General features: G+C 41.7%; 3 protein-coding genes across 5 annotated transcripts in view; 2 read left to right on the top strand and 1 right to left on the bottom strand.

Moving 5' to 3' along the window:
• The window catches only part of prr36a (proline rich 36a), a 31,323-nt gene extending 21,555 nt beyond the window's left edge, over positions 1-9,768 (top strand). For all 3 annotated transcript variants that reach the window (XM_026302376.1, XM_026302375.2, XM_026302377.1), the window contains exons 4-6: positions 364-536; positions 856-3,114; positions 5,156-9,768. In XM_026302376.1, coding sequence (XP_026158161.1) covers positions 364-536; positions 856-3,114; positions 5,156-6,288 — 3,565 coding nt within the window. In that variant the 3' untranslated portion in view covers positions 6,289-9,768. The remainder of the gene's footprint in view (positions 1-363; positions 537-855; positions 3,115-5,155) is intronic.
• Positions 9,769-10,112: 344 nt separating this feature from the next.
• c1h19orf67 (chromosome 1 C19orf67 homolog) lies at positions 10,113-12,258 on the bottom strand. The gene is made up of 7 exons (XM_026303195.1): positions 12,123-12,258; positions 11,662-11,863; positions 11,435-11,579; positions 11,137-11,237; positions 10,621-10,839; positions 10,339-10,485; positions 10,113-10,239 (listed from the first exon to the last, which is right to left on the bottom strand). Exons 1-7 carry the CDS (start codon positions 12,256-12,258, stop codon positions 10,113-10,115), a joined length of 1,077 nt encoding a protein of 358 aa, XP_026158980.1.
• Positions 12,259-16,018: 3,760 nt separating this feature from the next.
• The window catches only part of pkn1a (protein kinase N1a), a 39,931-nt gene continuing 32,898 nt past the window's right edge, over positions 16,019-23,051 (top strand). The window contains exon 1 of the mRNA XM_026303166.2: positions 16,019-16,775. Coding sequence (XP_026158951.1) covers positions 16,755-16,775 — 21 coding nt within the window. The 5' untranslated portion in view covers positions 16,019-16,754. The remainder of the gene's footprint in view (positions 16,776-23,051) is intronic.

Raw genomic sequence — 23,051 nt, 5'->3', positions numbered from 1 at the left:
TCTGGGCAGCAGTGGAAGCTGTTTTACTTATCAGGAGTTACAGCTTGTGCTTTCAAATAGAGGCTGTTGGATGCAGGTTGTTGAATAAGATTCATATATTCAGACAGTAATTACTTCATGTGTTTTAAATTATGGTTTAGTTTTTACATAGATACTGTATTAAGCCTGAAAGGATTTGACCAAAATTGGCTTAGTTCTCTGACGAAATTACTGCTGCTCTATTTCCTTATTATACAACCTGCCTGCTTTGCTAGTCAATAAATTGAGTTTTTTTTTTTTTTTTTTAATCAGTTTTTCCAGTCTTTATTTTTTAAAAAAAAGTAAATGTCAGCACACCAAACATGTCTCTTTCTCCATGTCCAGGCCTGCTACGGTTCCTCCAACATTGCGACCTGTGTCCACCACATCCAGGCCTAATACAGCTGCAGCCAAGCCTTCCACCACTGCTAAAACTGCTGGTTCCAGAGTTACCCCAGTGCCATCTACTGTCAGGACCACAGCAGTGCAGTCTCCCAAAACTGCTGCTGCTAAGAAAGGTTAGGAGTTATCCCTTGTTGTGACAGTTGTACTCTTCCGAAGCCATGCCTTGGAGGAGCTATTTATAAATTGACAGTGGACACTTAGTTAACAACTAGATTTTTCGAGACTTTTTTTTTTCCAGATGAGTGGATAGTAACATTAAGACAGTTTCAAGTTGCTCACCTACAATATCTGTATTAAATAAATAGTATGCTGTTTACTTTAGTTCCCACAAATGGATATTGTTAATGTGATTGTAATAGTATTTTTGAAGTCTTTCTCTGCTAAAATGAAGTAACATTGGGAGAATTAATGTCTGTTTTCTCCTTGCAACAGATGTCAGTCGACCACCTTCTGCTGCAGTGTCTAAGAAGCCACCAACAGCTACATCACCAGCTGCTACCAAAAAACCTGTTCCAGCTAAGGCCATGGCCACTGTGAAGCTCAACACTGCTCCCAAATGGTCTGCAACAGCAAAAGCAGCAGACCCAAAGGTATCACACTCCAAAACTGTACAGCCTGCAAAACCACCCACAAAGAAATCTGCACCTGCTTCTTGGTTCCCTGCTGTTAACAAACCACCTCTTGGCCAAACCCCACCACCTTCTTCAGTGAACAAACCTGCAAATAGCAGAAACTCTCAAGCAAAACAACGAACCAAACCCACTCAGGCTGTCTCACCTTACAGTGCCGTTAAGACAGGGGAAAGAAATACTACCACACCTGCTGTAGAAGCACAGAGTTCTACTGGTGCTTCAGTAGCAGCTGCCACAGTAGTCACCATGCTAGCAGAAACACAAGCACAGGCTACAGTGGCCTTACCACAAGAATTAGTCCCTGCTGCCCATGTACCGGACGAGGTCCCTCTGCTAGAAAGCAGTGCTCCCTTGCAAACCATGTCGATGCAGGTCCCTGCCCCAGCTGAACCTACATTACCCCCTGTGGCATCCCCTGTAAATGAATCCAGGGAGCCTGTTTGTTTAACAGAACAAACACCGTCCACATCTCAAGCCCTCCCAGCAGAAGCAGAAGCAGCAACAGCAGCAGCAAATGTTATCACTCAGGTAGTTCATCCAACCAATCTAAATGAGGACGACGACGAAGAGAAGGAGGGAAGCCAGCTTGTTTCTGTGTCTGAAATGAGTGGGACCACACAGCCAACAGAGGAGTCTCGTGCAGGCTCAGCTGGACTAGTGGCAGGGTCTGCTTGGCGAGCTGGGGGTGCCTTGCTGTCTGAGCTGGACTCTGAGGATGTAAGTGGCAGCCAGCAGGGTGCATCTGAATTGAGCGCCCCTGGCGTCCTGGAGGGTACAGAGAGCATGGATGATCTTGGTGATGGCAGTCTCAAAGGAGCCATTGACATGGAAGGTGCCTCAGCAGGTTCACCTGACTTTGAGAAGGTTCCTGACATACCAGTAAATGACTATGAGGAGGAGGAGGAGGATGATGACGATGATGATGATCATGTGTGTGACATGGATGTGTGCTCAGAGCAGACAGATGAACCGCAGAGACCCAGGCATGACAATGATGTAGATGAGGAGGATGAAGATGTGGAGATGGCTAGTGAGGGGGTGACAGAGAGTGGGCTGGAAAGCTATGGGAATGCAGATGAGGATGACTTTGATGAGGACGAAAGGGTGGACAACTTGAACAGGGTGGCCCAGCCACCTCCGCCACCTCCCCCTCCTTTGCTTCCCTCTGCTCCAGCTGCTCAGTGGGATCAACCAAACCCTTTTGCCGATCCCTGGGCAGAACCTCCTCAGCCACAGCAGGCCCCAGCTCCCCTCTCATCCCTGGGAATGTATTTGCCAAGCACTCTTAGCAGTGAAACCAGCACACCAGAGGAACTTGGTGACTACCTTCAAGATGAGAAGACCCAGCCTGAAGCTGCCCAAGTCCTAGTGCTCTCTCCACAGCACTTGGCGAAGGCAGACAAAGAGGGTGAGGAGGAGGCAGAGACTCTGCCTGCAGAAGTAGTCCTGGGAGGTCCAGCAGCTGCTCCCACTTCGAACCCTTCTTCATGCTCAGTCACAGAAGATGAGTCCAGTGACCAAGAGGGAGAAGCTCAATTGGATGACTCCTTGGAGAATGCAGCAGTCAGTAATGTCATCTTAATCAGCCAGCCAACAACCCAGCGTTGTCTGTCCACTGTGGAAGAGGGAGAGGAGGCTGAGATGGACACAGAGGGCGGTGCAGGTGAGGATACCACCCCACCTTCAGCCACCTCGTTGGCCTCTTACGGCTTTGACACCACGACCACAGCTTCAAACTCCAACGCCCAGTCCACAGGGGAAAGCTGCATCAAGAGCCCTGGCATCTTCTCTCTGGAGGAGCTGCCTGAGGAGGCCAAAGAACCCTGTCTCATTGCACAGTCTCACACCCAACCATGCCTCACAGAGCAGCAGTACATCGAGTGTGGGAAGCAGGAAGCAGAGTCAGCTGAGCATGCCAGAGAGGAAGCGCCGGGGTCAGATGAAGCCCTGGGTCCTTCATCAACTCTGAACACTTTGGAGCAACCAGAGGAAATCCCAGATGATGTCCAGCCTCCCTACTATTCTGCTATCTGTGAAAAGACTGAGAATTCTTTTGCAGGTAATGTATAGTTCACATTCCTACCAGCCTGAATAATGCCCCATCCTCTCCACAACAATATCTCACTGTTGTACTTCTTGTCAGTGTTTTGTCTTGACATCTCTGGGGGTGGATGTAATCAGTTTAAAAAAAAAAAAAAAAAAAATCAGAGAGCAAAAAAAGGGAAGAAATAAGAGGACAGCAGTGGCACTTGCCTCTAACATAACATTTCCATTATGAGTATATGGCTTAAATTCCTGTATGTGCAATAGCTACTATTTACTCTTAATGTGTGAGTGTGTCTGGGTTTTGGTTTTTGTTTTATTTAACACAGAATTATGTGGTTGCTCTGAACTAGCATGGATTTAACCTGTTTACTTACAGCACTTAAAGAGGGGAAAATAAAGAAAATGAAGATTAACAAAAGGAATGTGGAATTAACTGTTTATGTTCTCATTTGTATTTGTCTAACTTTTTACTGAACAAAGCTGATAATTGAAACTAAGTTTTGATTGTATAGTCATTGGATTTTCCTCTTCAATCTTATAATACAGGCAATCTTCCTTATTCCCAATCACGCCTCATCTTTTTGCACTTTAAATTGTATCCCAGCTTTTTCTTCTGTTTATTCAGCTTTTGGATTAATGAACCCTAAAACTTTAAATAAAGATTAGATTTTTACTATTATGTATTCTCACTGTACAGTTTTATTGCAATGGATGCTTGCGAGTGGAGTATAAGGCATTATATGGTCTGTGGTTCAGTGTGCAAGACAAATCATCCAACACCACTAGTATTCATTTCAAGGTTGCACAAATTTGCGTTTATTTATGACCAGTGGTTGTAGACCTCTCATACTGCTGACACACTCAAGTCTTAAATGTAGACAACAGGCTATCAATGCTTTACACACAGAACATAAAGTTGTGACCTTTCTTCTGAAAAGTGGACACACATTGGAACTTATGCCTAACAAGACCTCACTGGTCTGAAAACCTCGTAACTGCAATGAATCTGCCATGAACTGATCATCTACACCACCAGACCGTCTCATCCATGGATCAAACTTCAACATCTCGAGCAGTACAGAAGTTTGACGTTCATCAGGCCTCCAGAAGAACCCAACTCTGCTCATTCTGCCGCTTTAATTTCCCTCCAGTCTACTGTGGGTGTGTTCCTGTTTTAGCTCTTTTCTAATGCATTCTTGCTGCACTGTTCTCCAACACTATTAACAGAGCTTATGCATGTCACAATTGCACAATGAGTTGACTTTCATCTCATTACTTTGGATTGGTTTTTCAGGGTCAGCCAAATAGCTTGGCTCTAGGACTGAACTTTGGTTAGAAGGTTGGGTCCTTTACTGTATTGCTTCTAAAGCCAAGCTATTATTTTAGTTTTCTGTTGATGCTGAATGTCTAAATGCATGGACAGCTTTTGCATGTATCACTTATTCACTAATGATAAATACCATTCACTGGTGATGACTGTTTTAAGCTCGCAATAAGCTTTTCTGTGGATGTTTGTCTCACCACGGTTGATAGTCATTGCATATACAGGAAATTGGCTGCATTTTTTTTTTTTTTTTTTGCACACATTTCTTTTCTGGGTGTCTTTTCTTTTTTTAAGATCACATATAGCCAAAAAAATCACTCTAATTATGCACTGTTGCTCTCTGTGTAAATTTCCTTTTGGCCCAGACACCACCCCGGTCACCTCACTTTGGGTCACTATTTCCTGGCGTATTCACAATTCTTACACAATACTGGTCCCCACCCCCCAGATACTTCATTACCCACTGTTACTTGCTCAAAATACATTACTGCAAATAATTGCTAGTCGGTTTGTTGCTATAATTTGTTGGCAGATCTTTGGGCTTGGCTTCACAATGATTCCACTATTCTTTGAGTCTTTCTGAGCCTCTCACGGCCTTACCCCTTTTCCCTCTACACCCTTCTGCTTGTGTTCATACTACACTGCACTGCTGTCGCTGTCCTGCTCCCTGTGACTTCTGTTTTACAGCATCACGCTACTGTAATCTTCCTTCCCGCTTCCTCTCACACAGGCTTCACTGCACTACCGCACCCTCACCGCCGTGATCACTCAGCGTACCTCAGAACCTACTGCGATATCGTCAAACCTCACGGTGCCGCTGTCAACCTGCCAAAGCTGACCTGTGCTGACCTGCCACCCAGAAGTCCCGGGCAGCAGGCTCTGAGCCCCCAGCTCCGCAGGCTGGAGCAACACCAGAGACAGTTGCTGGAGCTGCAGCAACGCAGGGAGCAACAAAACAGACCACTGGAGGTGGAGGTGGAGGAGCAGGAGAGGAAGAAGAGGGAGGAGGAGGAGGAGCAGAGGAAGAAAGAGGAAGCTGAAGAAGAAATAAAGAAAAATAAAGAGGAAGAAGAGAGAAAGATGAGGGAGCAGGCACAAAGGGTGAAGAAGGAAGAGGAGGAAAAACTGAAGAAAGAAAAAGAGCTGAAGCAGAGGAGAGACCTTGAAGTACAACTACAGCAGCAGCAACAGGAGCTGAAGCAAAGACAACAAATCATGCAGTGGCAACAAGAGCTGCAACAGTCGAACAAATGTCAGGCAGTGTTGCTGTCTCCTTCCTCTGGCCTCTGCACCATCTATGAAGCCCTGGAGAACAGTGATGGTGAGGAGGCTGAAGGTGAAGAAGAGGCAGTGAGTGAGCTGCAGCCCACTGAAGAGATGACAGAGTCCAAACAAGTGACATCAAATCAAGAGATGGGTGATGATTGTGTAAGGGTGACATCAAATGAAGACAAACATCAAGACTCTTCATTGTCCACTACACACCCCACACCTCACCCAGACTCCCATCAAACACCTGGCAACCCCTCCCCTGAAGAAGACTGTGCCTCCCCTTGCCCTCCTGCGTCTCCAGAGCGAACTCCACCTCTGGACCTGGACTGGGGGAAGAAAGTGGATATAGTGCAGCAACTGATCAATCAGACCCTGCTGCTTAACGGAGATAGCTGCTCCTCACTGTTGCTGCTGCCAGGAGGTGCAGGAGGCACACTGAGCCCCCTGGAGAGCAGCCTGTGGCCTAGCCTGCTGCCTCCAGTCACCCCTCCCTCTGCCACCATCACCTCTGTCAGTAGTTTCTCCCCAGAGGCCACTGGGAGCTGCCCACAGGGGGAGTGGACAGTGGTAGAGCTGGAGACACATCACTGAGGGACTTGAGTGTGATTTAAAGCATACACATTTAACAGTACTGCATTTGAACACCCATACAGCAAAGTGCTGTCTACACACACACACACAGACATGAATTAATGACTGAAAGATACACACATAAACAGGGTAATATGTGTATGCACAACAACCCACCATGTTTGTACTAGTCCTATGTGTATATTTTAATATTTAGTTGTGGAAATTAGCGGTGCAGACTGAATTAAATAGCCAAAAACTTGAAGAAATACTGAAGAAAATCCATGTACATCACAGTATCTTTTAAGGAAGACGACAAAACAGCTCTTTCTAGTTCTGAAGAAGCAAAAAAAAAAAAAAAAAATCTACTTCCTGCCCAGTCCTTTATCTAGGCCCATAAACTTGCGACACTGCAGATATGTAAGGGTTTAAGAAGATGAGACACAAAAAAGATAAAATGGTTAAGGGATCTTCAGGCAAAAAGCATCAGATGACTGCTATAGGTTAAAAGTAAACTACTGAGAAGCGAGTTTTATTTTTTTGAGAAATTCCCCTAACTGATTTTTTTTTTTCCCCCTCCTTGAATACCGATTATGCCTGAAAATAAAGTATTCAAGTGCACGAATTCGATCAGGAATAACCACTTTGATTGAACTGGTCACATTCTGTGGATGCAGATAAAAAGGTTTTAAATGGCTCTCAGGGCAAAACCATTGGGAACCAATGCTATAGCTTTGACAGAGACAGGGATTTCTAACTACCGTAAAATCACACAGAGACAACACATAGATACTGAGGCATGTTGGTGCTAATTTAACAGCTAATCATGTTTCCAAGTGTGTATGCTGTTTAATAATGCAAAAAACAGCTGAGGGACTTTCTTACCCTGAGTTATGACTCTCGGGGAGTATGTTCTTCCAGAGGAACTGCCTAGAAAGACTGAAGCTGTAAGTCCTTTTTCAGTTTTCTTTTCTTTTTTTTTTTTTTTTAATGTTTATGCACTTTGTTCCCATTTTACTTACTAACATGAATGTCTATAAGCCTTCTCCACACCTTTAGGAACAACACTATCACCCATAATGCTTCTATAGCATCAAGTGACAAAGTGCCTGGTATTGGACAAATTGTTAGGCTTGTTTACCAATTCCTCACTCAGATATTTGCTAGTTTTTAAAAATGAAAATTGTCAACTTTTATCTTTTGAGGCATTTTTAGTTCAACACTAATAGATTTTGCTAAGTACAGAAAAAGTCTCCAAACATTTTTATATTCCTCTAAGGTGTAATATTGGCTTTAAAGTAGTAAATTCTAAGTAAAGGAAGTGTCCATACGCTGAAAACAACCTGTAAAATGTAAAGTACATCTTTAACTCCTGCTGTTAAATATACCAGACATGTCCTCAGTGGTAACTACAGTGGAAACTACAGTGCTGCCTGAGGGTCTCTAGTCAGGACAAGAAAGTTTTCATGCCACCAGTGGGGAACCTGAGTCTCATCTCTGCCACACAGAAATCCAAGAAGACAAACGTAACGTGACACTGAAACTTGGCACCTCTGTTACCTCACACTTCGTACCCACCTGCAAACACAAGCTCTACAGACAGTATCCCATTTGAATAATTTGAAACCACACAGCTTAATCTATCTGATTACTTACACTTACAAAATCCCATGATGCATCGCTGCTGCTGGCTAACGGGGTGGACCTGGACACTACTTTATGCCAAATCTTTGTGCAACGGGTGGACATGAGCACACACCAATGGTGCCAAACGGCCCCTATGAGTCTAAGCTAAACTGATGGATTTGCTTTTACTTTAATGTTTGACCACCTGTCGCTATTTAATTGAAGCCATATCTGTTTCCTTTTCACCTTATTAAAATGACAATACACTGGACATGTTTTGCTACTGAAAAGGCTGTACTTACTGAAATTTCTAAAGTCTTATAATGTGAATCAATTCAGATGTATTGATTATAGAGTCTTAGACACTACAGTTCAAGTAAGTCATCATCATCCAAAGTTCAATACAATGAGTAAACCTTTTGCTTTGAAAGCCTGGCACTAATGAGGTGTGACTTATGCACATGGACTTGTTTTGATTAAAGAGGCTTGTTTGTAATTAAATATTTTTGAATGTTAGTTTTTGCAGGGAAACATTTCTGTTGGCACATTTGTGTTTTTTTTATTTTTATTTTTTTTAAGACTTCAGTCATACACTATGGATGGAAGATAGTAGCTTGTTATTATACCAGGACCTCTACACTGCCCATGTCAAGCACACACTTTTAGAGGACCACCACTAACTCTGGGTTTTAACCAATACTACTGTGAGGGTCAGGGGTCACATCATTGCATGTTATGAAGGCAAGTATTTTTACAAGGAAGGGAATGCTGGTTATTCTGGGTATTTTCTGTGTATTAGTGTTGAAACTGTAAATTCCAGTACAGTTTACATCACTGGTTGTAAATATTGATTTTTGCACTGTATGTCAATGCCAGTCTTGTCTGAATATTTTTATTTTTGTCAGTGTTGTTAAAGGCCGTTATATTAAGCTTCACTCATAATGCCACAAGTTTAAAGACAGTTCAGTCAGTCCGTGATTTGAAATTTGCTCCGAGTGTAGAGCACTAGAAAAGGTTGCTGTTCAAAAATCTGAAATTTATTTTTTTGTCCATTTAAGTGTTGTTTAGTATTTGGTCAGGTCATTGCTTGCTGCCTTGCTTCCTTAAGTGTTAGAGTAAATAGTTTACTAATTAAAATGAAAACTGATCAGATTTGACATCCGGTGTTTCACTTACTTTTAAAACAGATTCTTGCCCAATCTTCTCCACTATTTCATCCAGCAAAGAAAATTCCCTTTAACATCACTCACTAGTTTGTCCACTGTTATCAAAGTCTACATTAGCAGCTGAGAAGCAAGGTGTTTATGCTTACTATGTTTCTGTGTAGTGTTTATGTGCGCATGTATGTGTATTGTTTTAAAGAGGACTGATCACTGTAATGAAGGGAATCTCCACTTTAGTTTTGTATTGTAGAGATTTAGAAGTATAGCAGTCCTTTCAGAGTCATATAGATTTTTATTGCATTAGAGAATGAATATTGGTTGTAAAATTGCAGATTTTATTCTTTGTTATAAGTAAAATGCCTTTCTCAATGTCCAGTCAACAAACTGAGGTTACAAGGTCAAATTGAACACAGTAGGCTGGACTTCAAGTGAACAACCCCATCTGTGACTTAGGCTCCAAGTTGTTACTCACTTTGTGTATTTTATTAAAAACGGAGCGAGGTTTAATGTGTACTAATTTCAATGAAACACATAAGCCTGATGAAATGAAGTAGACTGGGTAGTCTCACATGTGGGGCCCTTGTCTTGGCAGCTTGTTTTAAAATATAAAGTTCCCTTATTGTCTTTGTTAAAGACAGAAGTCTGTGATTGAGTGTAATTATTTCAATACAATGTTTAATATAAATAAAATGTTTTTTTAATAATGCTTCTGAACTTCTTTACAACACAACAAAATGGTCTTAAAATGTTAACTTTTATAAAAAAAAAATTTTTTAAAGACTTAAAATATTTGCAAACTTGCAAACGGTACAACATTAACACACAGAAAGAACAAAGTATACTATGCAACAAACATCACAGTTAAACAGGCCCATCATGAAAAATACTGACTTAGAAACCAACACTGGTCCCAGATTATTATGAAATCAAACGGCCTCAGTGATGCATATTGCAAAATAATGAGGCTGAGGATTATCTTCAGCGAACTGTGAGATCTAATCTGGTCCAGTCTGTCCTGTGAACCATCATGATGACCCACAGACGTGTTTGCATCATTCAGTCTGTTGTCTGGTGTGACAACAGCACCTGCAGCAGGAGGTCTGTAGCATTGCGGTTAGACGGCTCATCGCTGCCCAGAGACAACAGCCTATGATAGTTTCCCTGAGGAACCTCACACATGATCCTGAAACAGGAAAATAGAAAAATGACTCAAAAAACCTAAAAGAACAGTTATCAAGTCACCAAACGTACTGATAATGATCAGGAGCATTTAAATCCATACCAGTTATAGAGGTCCTCTGTGTCGGGGTCAGGGTTCACCTGCACCCACTGACCAATGGACCACATCCTCACCATGTTATCAGGAGAGACACCCTGACGGCCCCTGTCAGCCTGTGCATTGGGAATATCCTCGTAACACAAGAAGTAACTTTTAAGAGATGCAAACACAGCAGTAAGACTGGATTAAAGGGTTTTTAGTGAGAAAAGACGTGATATTTGCAGAAAAGGGGTTTTGAAGCTTTTAGACAAGAAATAAAAGAAAAACTGTATCATCCAAACTCACTACTCTGTGTTGCTAACTCTTTCTGCCATCTCCTCTTTGTTACCGCCCCTCCCTTCAGCTGTCTGCACCTGCTCATCGTGGAGCCTCTCCACGTTCCAGCGCATGCATTTGTACAGGCCAGTGTCGACTCGGGCCAGGTATGGTGTTGGCTTGCAGTAACGGAACATAGTCAGCCTCAGTCGGCCGAGCTGACGCTGGCCGATGTAGAAGTGTGACACACTGGAGAGAGTCAGATGGTAAAAGAATTAGAAAACGCCTCTCTGTCCAGGACAGCAGCCAAGAGTGACATGATTCTGCTGGTAGAACAAAGATTTTAAAATACAAGTAAAAAACAGAAAATACTAATATATCTGAGGTTTGTTGGAAGAACTAACCAAATATTCAGAATTAACAACCAAGCTGTTGAAATATCAATATTTCTGACTACCACACTGTTACATGTGTGACTACCATTTCATGATTTGAAGACCAAACAAAAACTTAATGTATCAGGAAAAGAAATTTGTGTGTGTGTACCTGTGAGGGTCAGTCTCATCCAAACAGAGAAGATTGTAGCTGGCATATTTTGATATCAGCCTCTCCAACCTGTCACACATCTGCTGAGAGAAGTCCAGCAGCTGCACACACGATGAAGGTTTTCATACAATGAAAACAAACGGTTTTGTGATTTTGCTATTAGCTGTCAACAGATTTCTTTTTTTTCAGTTACATTTGACCAAATAAAACTTTAATCAGTATCAGCGTGATTATATAATGTGCCTAGAAAATATGTCTTTTAATAATTTAGCTTAACGTAAACTTAAGGAAATTTTACCATTGTAGAGAGGTGGAAGGACGGGGGAGTGTCCTGGGACATGGAGCCTCTTGCTGTGGATTCCAGGTGGTTAAAATAAGGCTGACAGGTGTACAGGAGCCTTCGCACCGCAGCAGCAAGGGCCTCTCTCTCTGGATTACTGTGCCTGTCGGATCACCCAGAAAACGTAGCTAAATAGCCAAAACGCCCATGTAAAATCAGTGCGTTGTGACAAGTTAAGCCCCTACCCATTCACAAGGCGATCGTGTAAGTCATCTGCTTTTCTCATGAAGAACTGGAGCTGCAGCTGCATGGACTGGAGGCTCCTGTCAATCCCTCTGCCCTCCAGACAGCTGCAGGCCTCCAGGTCACAGCTGTAGGCCGCATCTCCACCACTGGGTGGCGACAGAAAAGCGTCCGTGGGGGACGACAGCGGCTCCTCATCCACCTCTGAAACACATGAATCATCATAATAACAATCTCACACTTTTGTTTACAGCAGGGCTGTGCAGGATGTTGTGCTCAGTACTTACCTTTAATCAACACACGCAGCTGTAACTACCACAGTTATTTGAAGATTAGCAACAGTCTGTGGATTATGTGGCTGTTACATATGAATTTACTGAAAGTGAAAGCATGGAGAACCAGGTTTTTAAAGTCTAAAAAGGAGACACACATCCAGGACAGGGTGTAGGCTGCATGACCTGACCTCTGTGTCCAGAGATTTTAAGGCTCTCCCTGCGGTCTGGATCCTGCCCCGCGCTCTGGTCCCGGGCCCCACGTGCGTGTTGTCCCCAGGTTGAGTTCTGGCTTTGGGTGTCAGCCTGGACCCGTGTGTCCGTCATGTATTCAGCAGAAGATAAGTGTTTCTTAGAAAACCTGTGGAAAATAAAACAGTTTGATGTCGCACAGTGTTGGCCCGTCACCTGTTAGGAGGAGCGGCTGTTAGCATGCTACATGCTAATAACAAAAAAAAATACGTTACACCGACGTTTTAGCAAACTACAAACCTGAGATAACGACTGTGTATTAGTCGACTACAAGTAAAACAACCTGACTAAATGTCACTGTAATCTGCTGGTTTTAGTAAGATTTTAGTTAATCTAACCATAATATAACGAGCTAACTTTACCTAGCTAGCGGCTAAGCTAACGTACCTTTAGTAGTTAACCTCTGCACTAAGGTGTGAAAGGTCAAAGGTCTTTGTGACCCAAGAAAAAATAAAAATAATAATTATTATTATTAATATATTGTTTTCATGTTAGAGCTGAAAGGATTAGTTTCTGGATTAGCTAGTTTAATGTTAAGGACAACAGTTGTGATAATTCATTGTTTAGTCATTTATCAAACTAAAATGTAAATATTTGCTGGTTTCAGGAGCAAATGTCATTAGTAACACGTGCAGCTTTTTTAGTCTTTTTATTAAATGTAAAGTGAATATGTTTGAGTAGTGTAGTAGTGGATCATATTCATGTACTATTTGGATTGTAGGTCATTAGTGGGCCTTTTCTATTATTTTCTGACATCTAGTACCCTAAATTATCATCTGAGAAAAAACAGTCTGTTAATTATAATAATAATAATAAAAATCTAATAAATAATTTATAATTTACTCAAAATTTTAATTAACTGGTACTGATCATTATTTTATTGTAATTTCATTGGAATACCAGTCCGTGGTGACATTATGCTTAATGATTTAACTACAAACAGAAACTGTGGATATTATTGATTTGCCACCTCTCATCTCCATAAATTCATGCACTGATAAATAACAATACATTTATGTACAGTCAGTTACTTTTTGGAAATTTGTCCAAAACAAACCATCTCAATTATTAACCTACTGACACAGCACCTAAATAACACATCAATAAATAACAAATTCTCATTATTTTAATTTTGGTAGGAACATTTGAATGACATTCTTTAATAAGCATGAAATATTTTTTGTCCACATTTTTCATGCCTTCTCATCAAAGAAAACATTTACAGTTTGGTATTTATTTCTCAAACCTTTTATAAGTCTTTCACAGCAAATGGAATCGTGCTCGTTGTAAAAGTCATTTTATTTTAGTGTCACTTGAGGTTGTAGAGATTTTAATGTCATGTATACAGAGGATGTGTATCCTGGAGCATTAGGGTTACGCTGTTACTGTTTTCTTCTTATCGTTCAGGTGATAAATTTTCATTTTGCAAATGAGTTATGCAAATGTTGTCCAGTTCAGTTTCTCTATAAACTCTACTAAAGTCACCTGCTCCCAGCACCATGACATCACATAACCCTGTTTTCGTTTTTGTCTCTGCCTTTTTTTTTTTATATCTCTCACACACACGCACCCAGCAGCTTTGTAACAAGTTAATATTGTTTCTGCTGATTGAGATAAGCAGCAGTTGTGCTTTTGAGCCAAAAATGCCATATGCAGCAGGTGTTGGATTTGAATCAGATTGAACCCTTACAGCAGCTGTGCAGCTGCTTAGATTATTTAGAACTGATTTGTCCAGAAGGACTACAGCACTGGGTCGTCAGAAAAGCTGAGCAACATGCAGGAAGACTTTTGAATGTATTTGTATAAATCTGACCAGATTGTCTTGTTTAAAGCAGGAGATACAGATAAAAATGGGAATTTTCTCATCAACAATTGAAACACAAATGGATACTTCAGACTAAAGGCAGCTATTTAAGGTTTTAGTCATTGGGTTTCATTTTCTGTTACTTTATATGTCTAATCTGCTGAAAATATTGTGTTCTGAGTCATGTAACTGACATGGATCTAGAGATAATGCTGTCTATCTCTTGCTCTGTTGCTCCAAATATCTCACTAACTTCTTGATGGATTGCGACAATATTTTGCACAGACTTTTATTGCTCCCAGAAGAAGAATCCTGCTGATTTTGGTGATCCCCTGATCTGAATTCCACCACCCACAGTTTTCACTTATCCCAACATCAACAGGGCAGATTGGAACCAGACTTGTACAGAAAATAATCATTACAAGGAGATTACACTGTTGACACATATAACGTGGTACAAATATTCATATCTTTGTCAAGATCAATGGTAATAACTTACCGATCTTCTGACCTCTAAAACTAAAAATTACAAAAAACCTCAGGTGAACTTTAGTTTTTGGCTAATTAGCACCAGTAAATGTTGCTAATGCAATAAACTACTACCCATACTACTACTACTACTGCTACTATTTTTGTACGTATCCTTATCCTTAGAGAGAGTCATATAATCAACATTAAGTTATCCAAGGTTTATTGTTATTAGTATTGCCTTGTCAATATCATAACATATTTTTTATAAATAGTACATTTTAATTGATTTTAACAATGAAGACCATCAATATTAGTGTTCATATCGAGTAATATCTGAACCTAAAATTACTTGGATTGAAACACAATTTGTGGTTTCTTGTTTACTTGTGTCTTTTTGTAGTTGTTTTCCATCCAGTTTAACTTGTTTCACATCACATTGTAGCTGTTACATTGACAAAACATGTTGGTCATGACTTCACACATCAGCTCCCCATGAGGCCCCTGACTAGGGTTGCCAGTTTTTAAAAGATGGAAATAAGGGACACCAAAGCTCCGTGTGTGTGTTTAGCAAAAACAAAGCATGCCTAACATTATTATTAAGAATTTTCTTGGGAGTGTGAAAAACAACAGTTTAACCCATCCATCCATTTTCTATACCCTCTTATTCCTAACCAGGGTCACTGGGATCGCTGGAGCCTATCTCAGCTCTCTTTGGGTGAAAGGCACAGGGTCACAGGGACAGTTTAACCTATGATATATTATCAGTCTTTACAATGAAACAGAACAGGATTTTAATAAAAACAATACATATATAAACATGTCCACATTGGTGTAACAGTGCATACCAGACAGTGTGTTGACAGTGCTTCTCACAGCCAATGACTCAGATCTGTCTCAAATCACCCCGTCTAAATAACCAATAATATTTCTCCCCCATATATTTGCACAGAATTGAGTCTCAAAAATACAGATCAGGTCGTTTAGTTTCCAGTTGAACTTGAATGAAACGTAAGAATGTCCCCTTTAAAATGACACCAAACACAATAGTATAAAACACTGACAAATGTTCTGACCAAAAATGATAACAAGGTTTTGCCACTGTCAGTGGTATCGACAAGTGAAATTTTAGGGTCCGGCCCATAGAGTATTATGGGACGATTCTGTATTTTACAGGATGGTTGGCAGCCCCCATGGGTGCCTGGGGTTGTACCTAATAGGCCTGTTCAGTTATCCATCAATGACAGTGGCTTCTAGTGGCATTATTAAAATGTTAATTGCCTGTTAAAGCACCAGTAATAATAAAGGCAATAATCCAACAGTACAGAATAATTTACAGTCTAGTCTATAATAAGTTTATGGATGAACTTGTATTTTTGCCCTCAGGTGTCAACTAATCCTGAGGTGTGCCACCTTGCACATGGCTCCGGGTTCAACAGTTGGCTCATCACAAGTTCCCGCTGACAACTGCCGCTGCGGGTCACATGGTACATCCGGGCGCGCCCCCGTTGCCCAGCCTTGGACCAATGGACGCCCGAGCGGCATTTCTGGAGCGTCGGGGGCGCGCCGCAGGGTCTGGCGTACAAGTGGAGCGCGCGCTTTCCCAGCCGTGAGTTGCCCGCTGTCCGGTCGACGGGACGTGATCTCCACCGTTTCACCGGCACCAAACACCGGAGGACGTTAACGTTTAAGCCGGGTTGGCTTCAGCCAGCGGGGTATTCGGTGGACGGACGCTCAGCCTGTTGTCCCCGGTCTTGACTGTGTGCGAGCGGTGGGTGAGGGACTGACAGGCGGCTTTTTGTGTGTTCGTGTCTCACGGATGTTACCGGGCAAAAGAAGAGAAAAAAAACGGGGCGAAGCGGATTTTTCTTTTCATTTTATGCTGTTTGTGGATGGGACTTTACCACCGGTCGGGTTCAGCCGGACGGAGGAGCGGCTGCCGGTGTCTTTCACGCGGCTCTTGCTAGCTGTTGGAGCAGCAGTTTGGTTTGGATGCTCCGATGCTAATGACCCGTTCTGCAGGTAAAGTGTCCGCCCCTGAGCAGTTTGATCTTTAACGCTGCTCAAACACACTGAAACGACCTGGGAGGATCCGTTCAGGCGCGGCCAGGGACGCCAACAATGCGGATTACCTCTTGACTGTTTAGCCTTCGTGTCACTGCCGAGGGTTCGGGTCTAGTTAGGGGGTAGACTCGGGACCCAGAGCCAGTCCTCTTCAATCAATCACTGCATTTTATTGCCCGGGGAAGGAGACAAACCCACAGGTTGTCTGCAAGCAAAGACAGCAACAGAGACAACGATGGCGAACGACTCTATGCAAGTAAGTTGATGAGGCTGGATGCTACCTGCTCGCATGGTCAGACAAAGTATCAGGCACAGGGTCTTGGTTGGTCCATTAGCAAGTCCTTCAAGTCACAAGTACGTGCCTTACATCACTGGTTCCCATTTTTGGGCTTATGGCCCAATATCTACTTGTGACCATTCATCACATGACCATAGTTGCCTGTATTTTTTTTTTCTCCCCTTCTCAGATTTAGACATATTTATTGCTTTGTTTTTTTATAGTAAATGTGAGAATAACCTGACCCCCATGGATAAAATAAAAGGGAAAGAGCAGGTATGTATGCAGACACAATACTACTGCTAAGTTGCATTGTTGTGGAGTGGTCAAGTAACATCACGACTGAAAGCACTGCAGGAAAACACCATCTTAACATGCACAGACGGGCTACTTTTAAGTAAATATCCTGGTTTGCTTGGTTGCATCTCAACAAACCACCAGATACGCAGTGAAATTGGAAATGGATAGTTTGTCTCTTGTTAATAATGTATGATGGGACACTTTCAGGTTTTGGAGAGGAACGCTCCTCGTTCAGTTTGGTGCTTAGCTGTGTTTCGGTGCTATGGTCCCTTGGCGTTACTGTGGAATTGTGCCTTCACAGTGTTGTGTGCCGACAAAAGGCAGGCACATGCAGGTACCATCATGCTGTTTTAGTGCATCTCCTGTTCAAGAAGACATTAGCAGCAGGAAGCCTGCTGCTTACTTTGCATTTTTCAGTGAGTAGTCGTGTGCTAAGATAAAACACCCACAATTTCTTAATGTAGCATGTAAGCAGTAGGTTTATGGATCTTCACTCAAGAGTCACTAAGCTTAGAGTGGCAATATCAAGTAAAACTTCTACATGACACTTATGTGCACATTATTTTGACAGAGTTTATGAACAGAAACGAAACAAGAAGCATCATGGAATTCATGGTCCTGAACCTACTCAGTGAGTGTCATGTTTCGGCTGCCATGCAGACATGCAGTTCAGATATAAGGGTGATAATACTGTCATGGAGGTGACTGTGTCTTATCTGTTTGTTCTGCAATGAAACCTTCCTGATCGTAATTTAGGAACTCTGATGTCAGTCAGGCCACAAGTTAGAACTGATAAACCCTATAATGTAAAGTGTATAACTGAGGAGCACATGCATGTGAAAGTACAGAAGTAGTGACGGTAACTATGACATAGTAAGTTAGTTGACTACGAAGATACTGGTTGAAGTAATAGTTGGCTGAAACTGTCACTTTTACAAATATCATCGTCATTGTGTGTCCGTGGAGGAGATCCCAACGTCATAAAATGCTGACTGAACACTTCGTTGTCCTGTGAATCATTTTTACACTGGGAATTAGCAAGGTGTGCTGTTTGATTGATGTCCATTTCTGCTTTGAATCAGGCAAACAAGAGATGATTTGTTTACAGGATTTAGAAGGGGTTGCCTTGTAACATAAGTTGCAGTCTTGTAATCTGTTGCGCACTGTGCTCCCCACCATTCAGTCTGTATTTACTCCAGTATGTGCTGCTTTCTGACTCACTGACAATCATGTTTAGTAACAGAGCTTTAGGAAATATTGCAAAATCATCACAGTTTACTGCCGTGATTAATCGGAAAAAGAAATTACATCTAGATCAATAATTCTTGCAGTTTTGCATGTTCTGTCTTTTACACATTGTCACTCTACTAACTGCTCCCTTATCAGTTTTTCCTGCTTTAATTTGTGCCAGGAAGTCATGGACCCCAGCATGTGTCAGTAATAAAATGCACCACAGTCTCTGTTTAATTATGCTGCTTAACGTCCCCAGTCCCCTGTTGAAACAGTTCGCCACTTCAACCAGGTCTAATTGTAGCTGTGGTGTCTTGATGTCCCTTGGCTAGACATCAGCTTAGTTACTGAACATTTGTAAAACTGATTTTTCTCCCGCTCAGTGTCAGAAAGAACTGAGAGCTTCAAAATCCACACCAAACAAATACAGCTAAACTTGGCCATGTCTCATTAGAAACTGACCAGTTTCCTGCTGATTGAAACTTGTATAATTGAATCAACCACCTACTTATCTGCCTACACCATGAGGACAGCTGATTTTGCTGGAGCTCTAAAGAAACGCTGTTGGTATTTTTTTATTTTTTTTCCTTTAAGTAAACTGCAGGATTGTGATCATCAGAAAAACAGCAGTTGAGGATGTGTTTACCATAGCTCTGGCATTTCTTTTTTTCCCATGTGGGGTGCTTTATTTGTGTTTTGGCCAAGCTCTCAGAAAGCTGAAGGACAATGGAGGAACAATAAAAGAATGTAAAACAGAGAGGAGAAGATAGAGATGGGCAGTTGATTTTATAGGTTTTACGGTAAAAGCGAGTGCAGACGCCTAGTAAGCTCATTTCTTTCTAAGTCTAACCTCCAAATTCTTCTAACCCAATCAATATCCGTTCAGGTGCCATCACTTGAGGCAGTGTATTTAATTTCACACAGCTCCCCCTGGAGCAACAAAAGACATGATACAGCATTTTCGCATTCATGCAATAGCTTTCTGCAAGTCTGTAAATACACCTTGGTGTGTAAAATCTGTGTATTTTCCCTTTAATCTTGCATATTTGTGGATGTGAGACAGCTAGTTTAGTGCTACACCCCTCCCATGGCATGCTGTTTGTGTTTGGTCCCACAGGAAGATGATATTAAATGGCCCAAATAGTACTCTGAACTACACTGCATCATATTTCCTTATAAACATTAAAGGCTAGAATGGGATTGAGTGGTGTAGTTTCACTCCACTCTACAATACGTTAATGAATCTATGGTGTCTGTATTGTGTGTGTATGCATGTGACTTGTTTTGCAGTGTGTGTGTTGGGAAAGTCCAGACAAGCAGGATACACTTGAATAGTTTCATATAATGTAAACATGCACCAAATGTTCATGTTCCTAAGTGCACAGATATAACTGATATACACATATGGAGTCAGACACTCCAGGGAATGCACAGGAGTACTCCCCAGAAGCCTTACCATGACGTAAGGAGCCAGCTATGCACACAAAATAGGATTTTCTCAGCACTGTCCTGTGGCTATGTAGGCAGACAGAAGCCACAATAATGCATCATGAAATGTCTGAACAGCCAGAGACTTACAGAGAGAGAGCAAATATTCTCATTCATTTCTCTCTCAAGCATCTTGGGTTCAAAAGACAATGTAGTGTAACAGGGCTGTGTATTCCCTGTCATGTGAATAATTCCCTATTTAAGCTTCTAACCCATGAGAGTAACCTCATAATGACTCTGCTGACCGTGCTCTTTATTTTGTCTGACCCACATGAAAGTTATAACACGATGTTTCCAAAGCCTTCCACACATATATAGGAATCGAGGGGAATTAACACCTTGCTAATATCATTAGAAACCACTTTGAGGTAGAATATAGTCGAAATGCTCTCATTTATATCTACCACTTCGAAAGGCAGCAGGATTGTTTTTAATTAAAAAGCAGTTTATTCACTAAGCCCTAGTCCTAGTGTAACTTTACCCTTTCCTTAGATAATTTCCTGTTAACTTAATATTTTCTCATGAGTGAGATGCAGTTGTGCAGCACTCTGACTTGGCTGTTGGAAATGCACTGCTGTAGCTGGATTGTTGCTACTCTGATAGGAACAATTCAAATGTGAGTAAGGATATGATAGGGCCCGGGGGTAGAGGGTAGGGGAGGTCTAAAGGGCACTGTGCTCATGATGGGGCTCTACAGGCGCAGCAGTACAATAGGTTGTATTGTCTGACACTAAAGGCCCAGATCGCTTTCAGTTCACTGTGAGTTCATTTTCCTCATCCTGGCCAGATCATGTTAGTGACCACACCCTCACCAAACTAACCCACCCATATATCAAGTGTGGTTAATGGTGTTTGGGTTGTTTTTGTCAGTGAAGGGGTGAGAGTGTGTGAGCTTTTCGTGTCTGCATAAACCGAAATCCCGAGTGCATTTGAACCGTGTTTGTGCTTCATAGTTGGTACGAGCCCCAGCAGCTGTTGTGAGCTGAAGTTTCTCTGTGTGGATTCTGAGTCTTTATCTCAGCTTCACATTTCGCCTTCCCTCTTTGCAAACATCCCATAATTCTCATGATCTCATAGCAATGTACCCCTACATTCCAGTTTCAGATCGACCCCTCCTTCTCCCCGGACACACATGTACAGGCCAGCAACACTGGGCTCATACACGGCCATGACATTAATAATCCCATCTGGCCAGTGAAGATTTCTGTGTGAGCACTGGGAAGGATGGAAAAAGCAGAAGTGGTCAGGAGGGTGTACAGGAGCTCATAGGTCAGGGTGGATCACTCAGGCAAAAAATAAATCTAACAGACATTTTAAAGCTCTGGGCAGCTTTTATTTTATGAGGTAGAATAGATTACAGCTGCTGAAACCACTGCATCAGTGCAGATTTGGCACCAGCCCTTTCTTTTTTTGAAGTTTCATTATATAACTGCATATTTAATATAACTTAACCTTCAGACTGGCTTGTCAACACCAACACCCATGCACTCTTACATACCTTGACCTATGACTCATTATGGCAGTGTCCATGTTCCCCCAGGCCACATACATCGATCCCCTCCCTATCAGTCAGTGCTGCTGTGCTGTTTAAACAGCCACTCAGCTAGGGTAATTATCTCTGGAGCTACTAGGGGATTGGTGCGTAAATTGACAGCTCTGTTGGGAAATATAAAACGTTGTTGTGCCACAAAGTCAAACAGACCAACAGGATGAAGAATGTATTGTTGCTGTGGGTGAAGGCTGTACTCTGGGTGATATTTATATAATTTGATGCTCTTCTGGTGAACCTCCAGCAAACAAATCTGTTTAGTCTGCCTCAAAATACAGGGCTTGTAAAAATCAACATTAAGCCATCACATGCTTTCTGGTCCTGCATCAAGAGGTCATAGATGTTTTTTAGTGGAAATAAATCAACAGAGAGCATTATGCTTTAATCTCTAGTAGGAGTTTTCACTCTGGGGAATTTTGCTCTTCCCCTAATAGGACAAGATATTTCAGGAAATATAAGCTGATGCAGTGGCTCTGGATTTACTGGAGAAGTAGTTAGGAAACAGTGTGTTTTGATTAGGAGTTGTATGAAGTATGTGTATTTAAAGCTGTATTTCCTTGTTGCTTCTTTGGCAGATAGTTTATAAACAGTATGTACAGGACTTGGCTAGAAATTTTGTCCACTCATACAGGATCTTAAGTCTGGTTTGTAGTTTTTGAACACCACCTGTTAGCTCTGCAGTGTTCCCACCCTTTTGTGCAGAATATTGTCAGTTAAACAGGCTGATTTCCCCCACAGCAGGGGGTCGGCTGGTAAACAGTTCATGAACAAAGCAATGTCAGCCAATTTAATGGGATAAACTAGGCATGGTTCCCTAAGGCTCACACTGCCACCAGACAGCTCAAGTGCAGATATGTGTAAGCCTCATTAGGCAGTGTGCATATTAAACATAAAGATGGTTTATTTCATTATTTTATCTGACCTCCTTAAGGATAATTTGCACCTCAGATACCCGAAAAGTGTTAGTATATTCTGTATGAGGTTATTACTTCTGATTTAACAGGCCATAAACCATCATTTCAGGGGTATGTGTCCTAAAAGTATGATCGCATTTTTATTCCTTTTAGGGCATGGAGATGGAAGCCAAATGTAGTCTCTAATTTATATTTCAACCCTCTTTGTCCAGGTAAAACCAAGCTGACATCCAGTTTTAATACAGAAAAGCCCTGGTAGGCTGTGTACATTTGGAGTGATTTGACATGAATGTAGTTTTGAATGAAAACACTGCTGGTAAAATCTGTAGTGTTAAATGACATTGTACAGTCATGTGACTATGTAATAAAAAGATGACTGATTGTGGAGATTTTCCAACGCCATTTTCTGAGCACTTATAGAAATTCTGTGGCTATATTGTGATATTCATTGCACATTATGCATAATTTATAATGACATAAATGCATCATAATCAAGTTGCAAAACGTGGCTAAGTCAGGTCTAAGTCAGCAAGTCACCATCAGTAAGGTTTGATGAATCCTTTTAAAGATTTATATTGTCGTATACAATTATACCCAGAACTTTTTTCATAGCATTAGTTTTAATAACACAGAGAGCCTCAGTGGGAGCAGGTAGCTGTGCATCCATAAAAAGCTCTGTTGCATTTGATTAGTCAAATGTGCTGTCACACTGGTGCTTTGGTGATCTGCTGCATCCAAAGCTAAACTCTGTAAAACTGTCCTGCCTGGTTTGCT

Source organism: Mastacembelus armatus, chromosome 1, assembly GCF_900324485.2.
Source record: "Mastacembelus armatus chromosome 1, fMasArm1.2, whole genome shotgun sequence".
NCBI classification, from domain to species: domain Eukaryota; kingdom Metazoa; phylum Chordata; class Actinopteri; order Synbranchiformes; family Mastacembelidae; genus Mastacembelus; species Mastacembelus armatus.
Note: the sequence above shows the minus strand (reverse complement) of the source record. Positions and strands in the feature narration are given on the sequence as shown.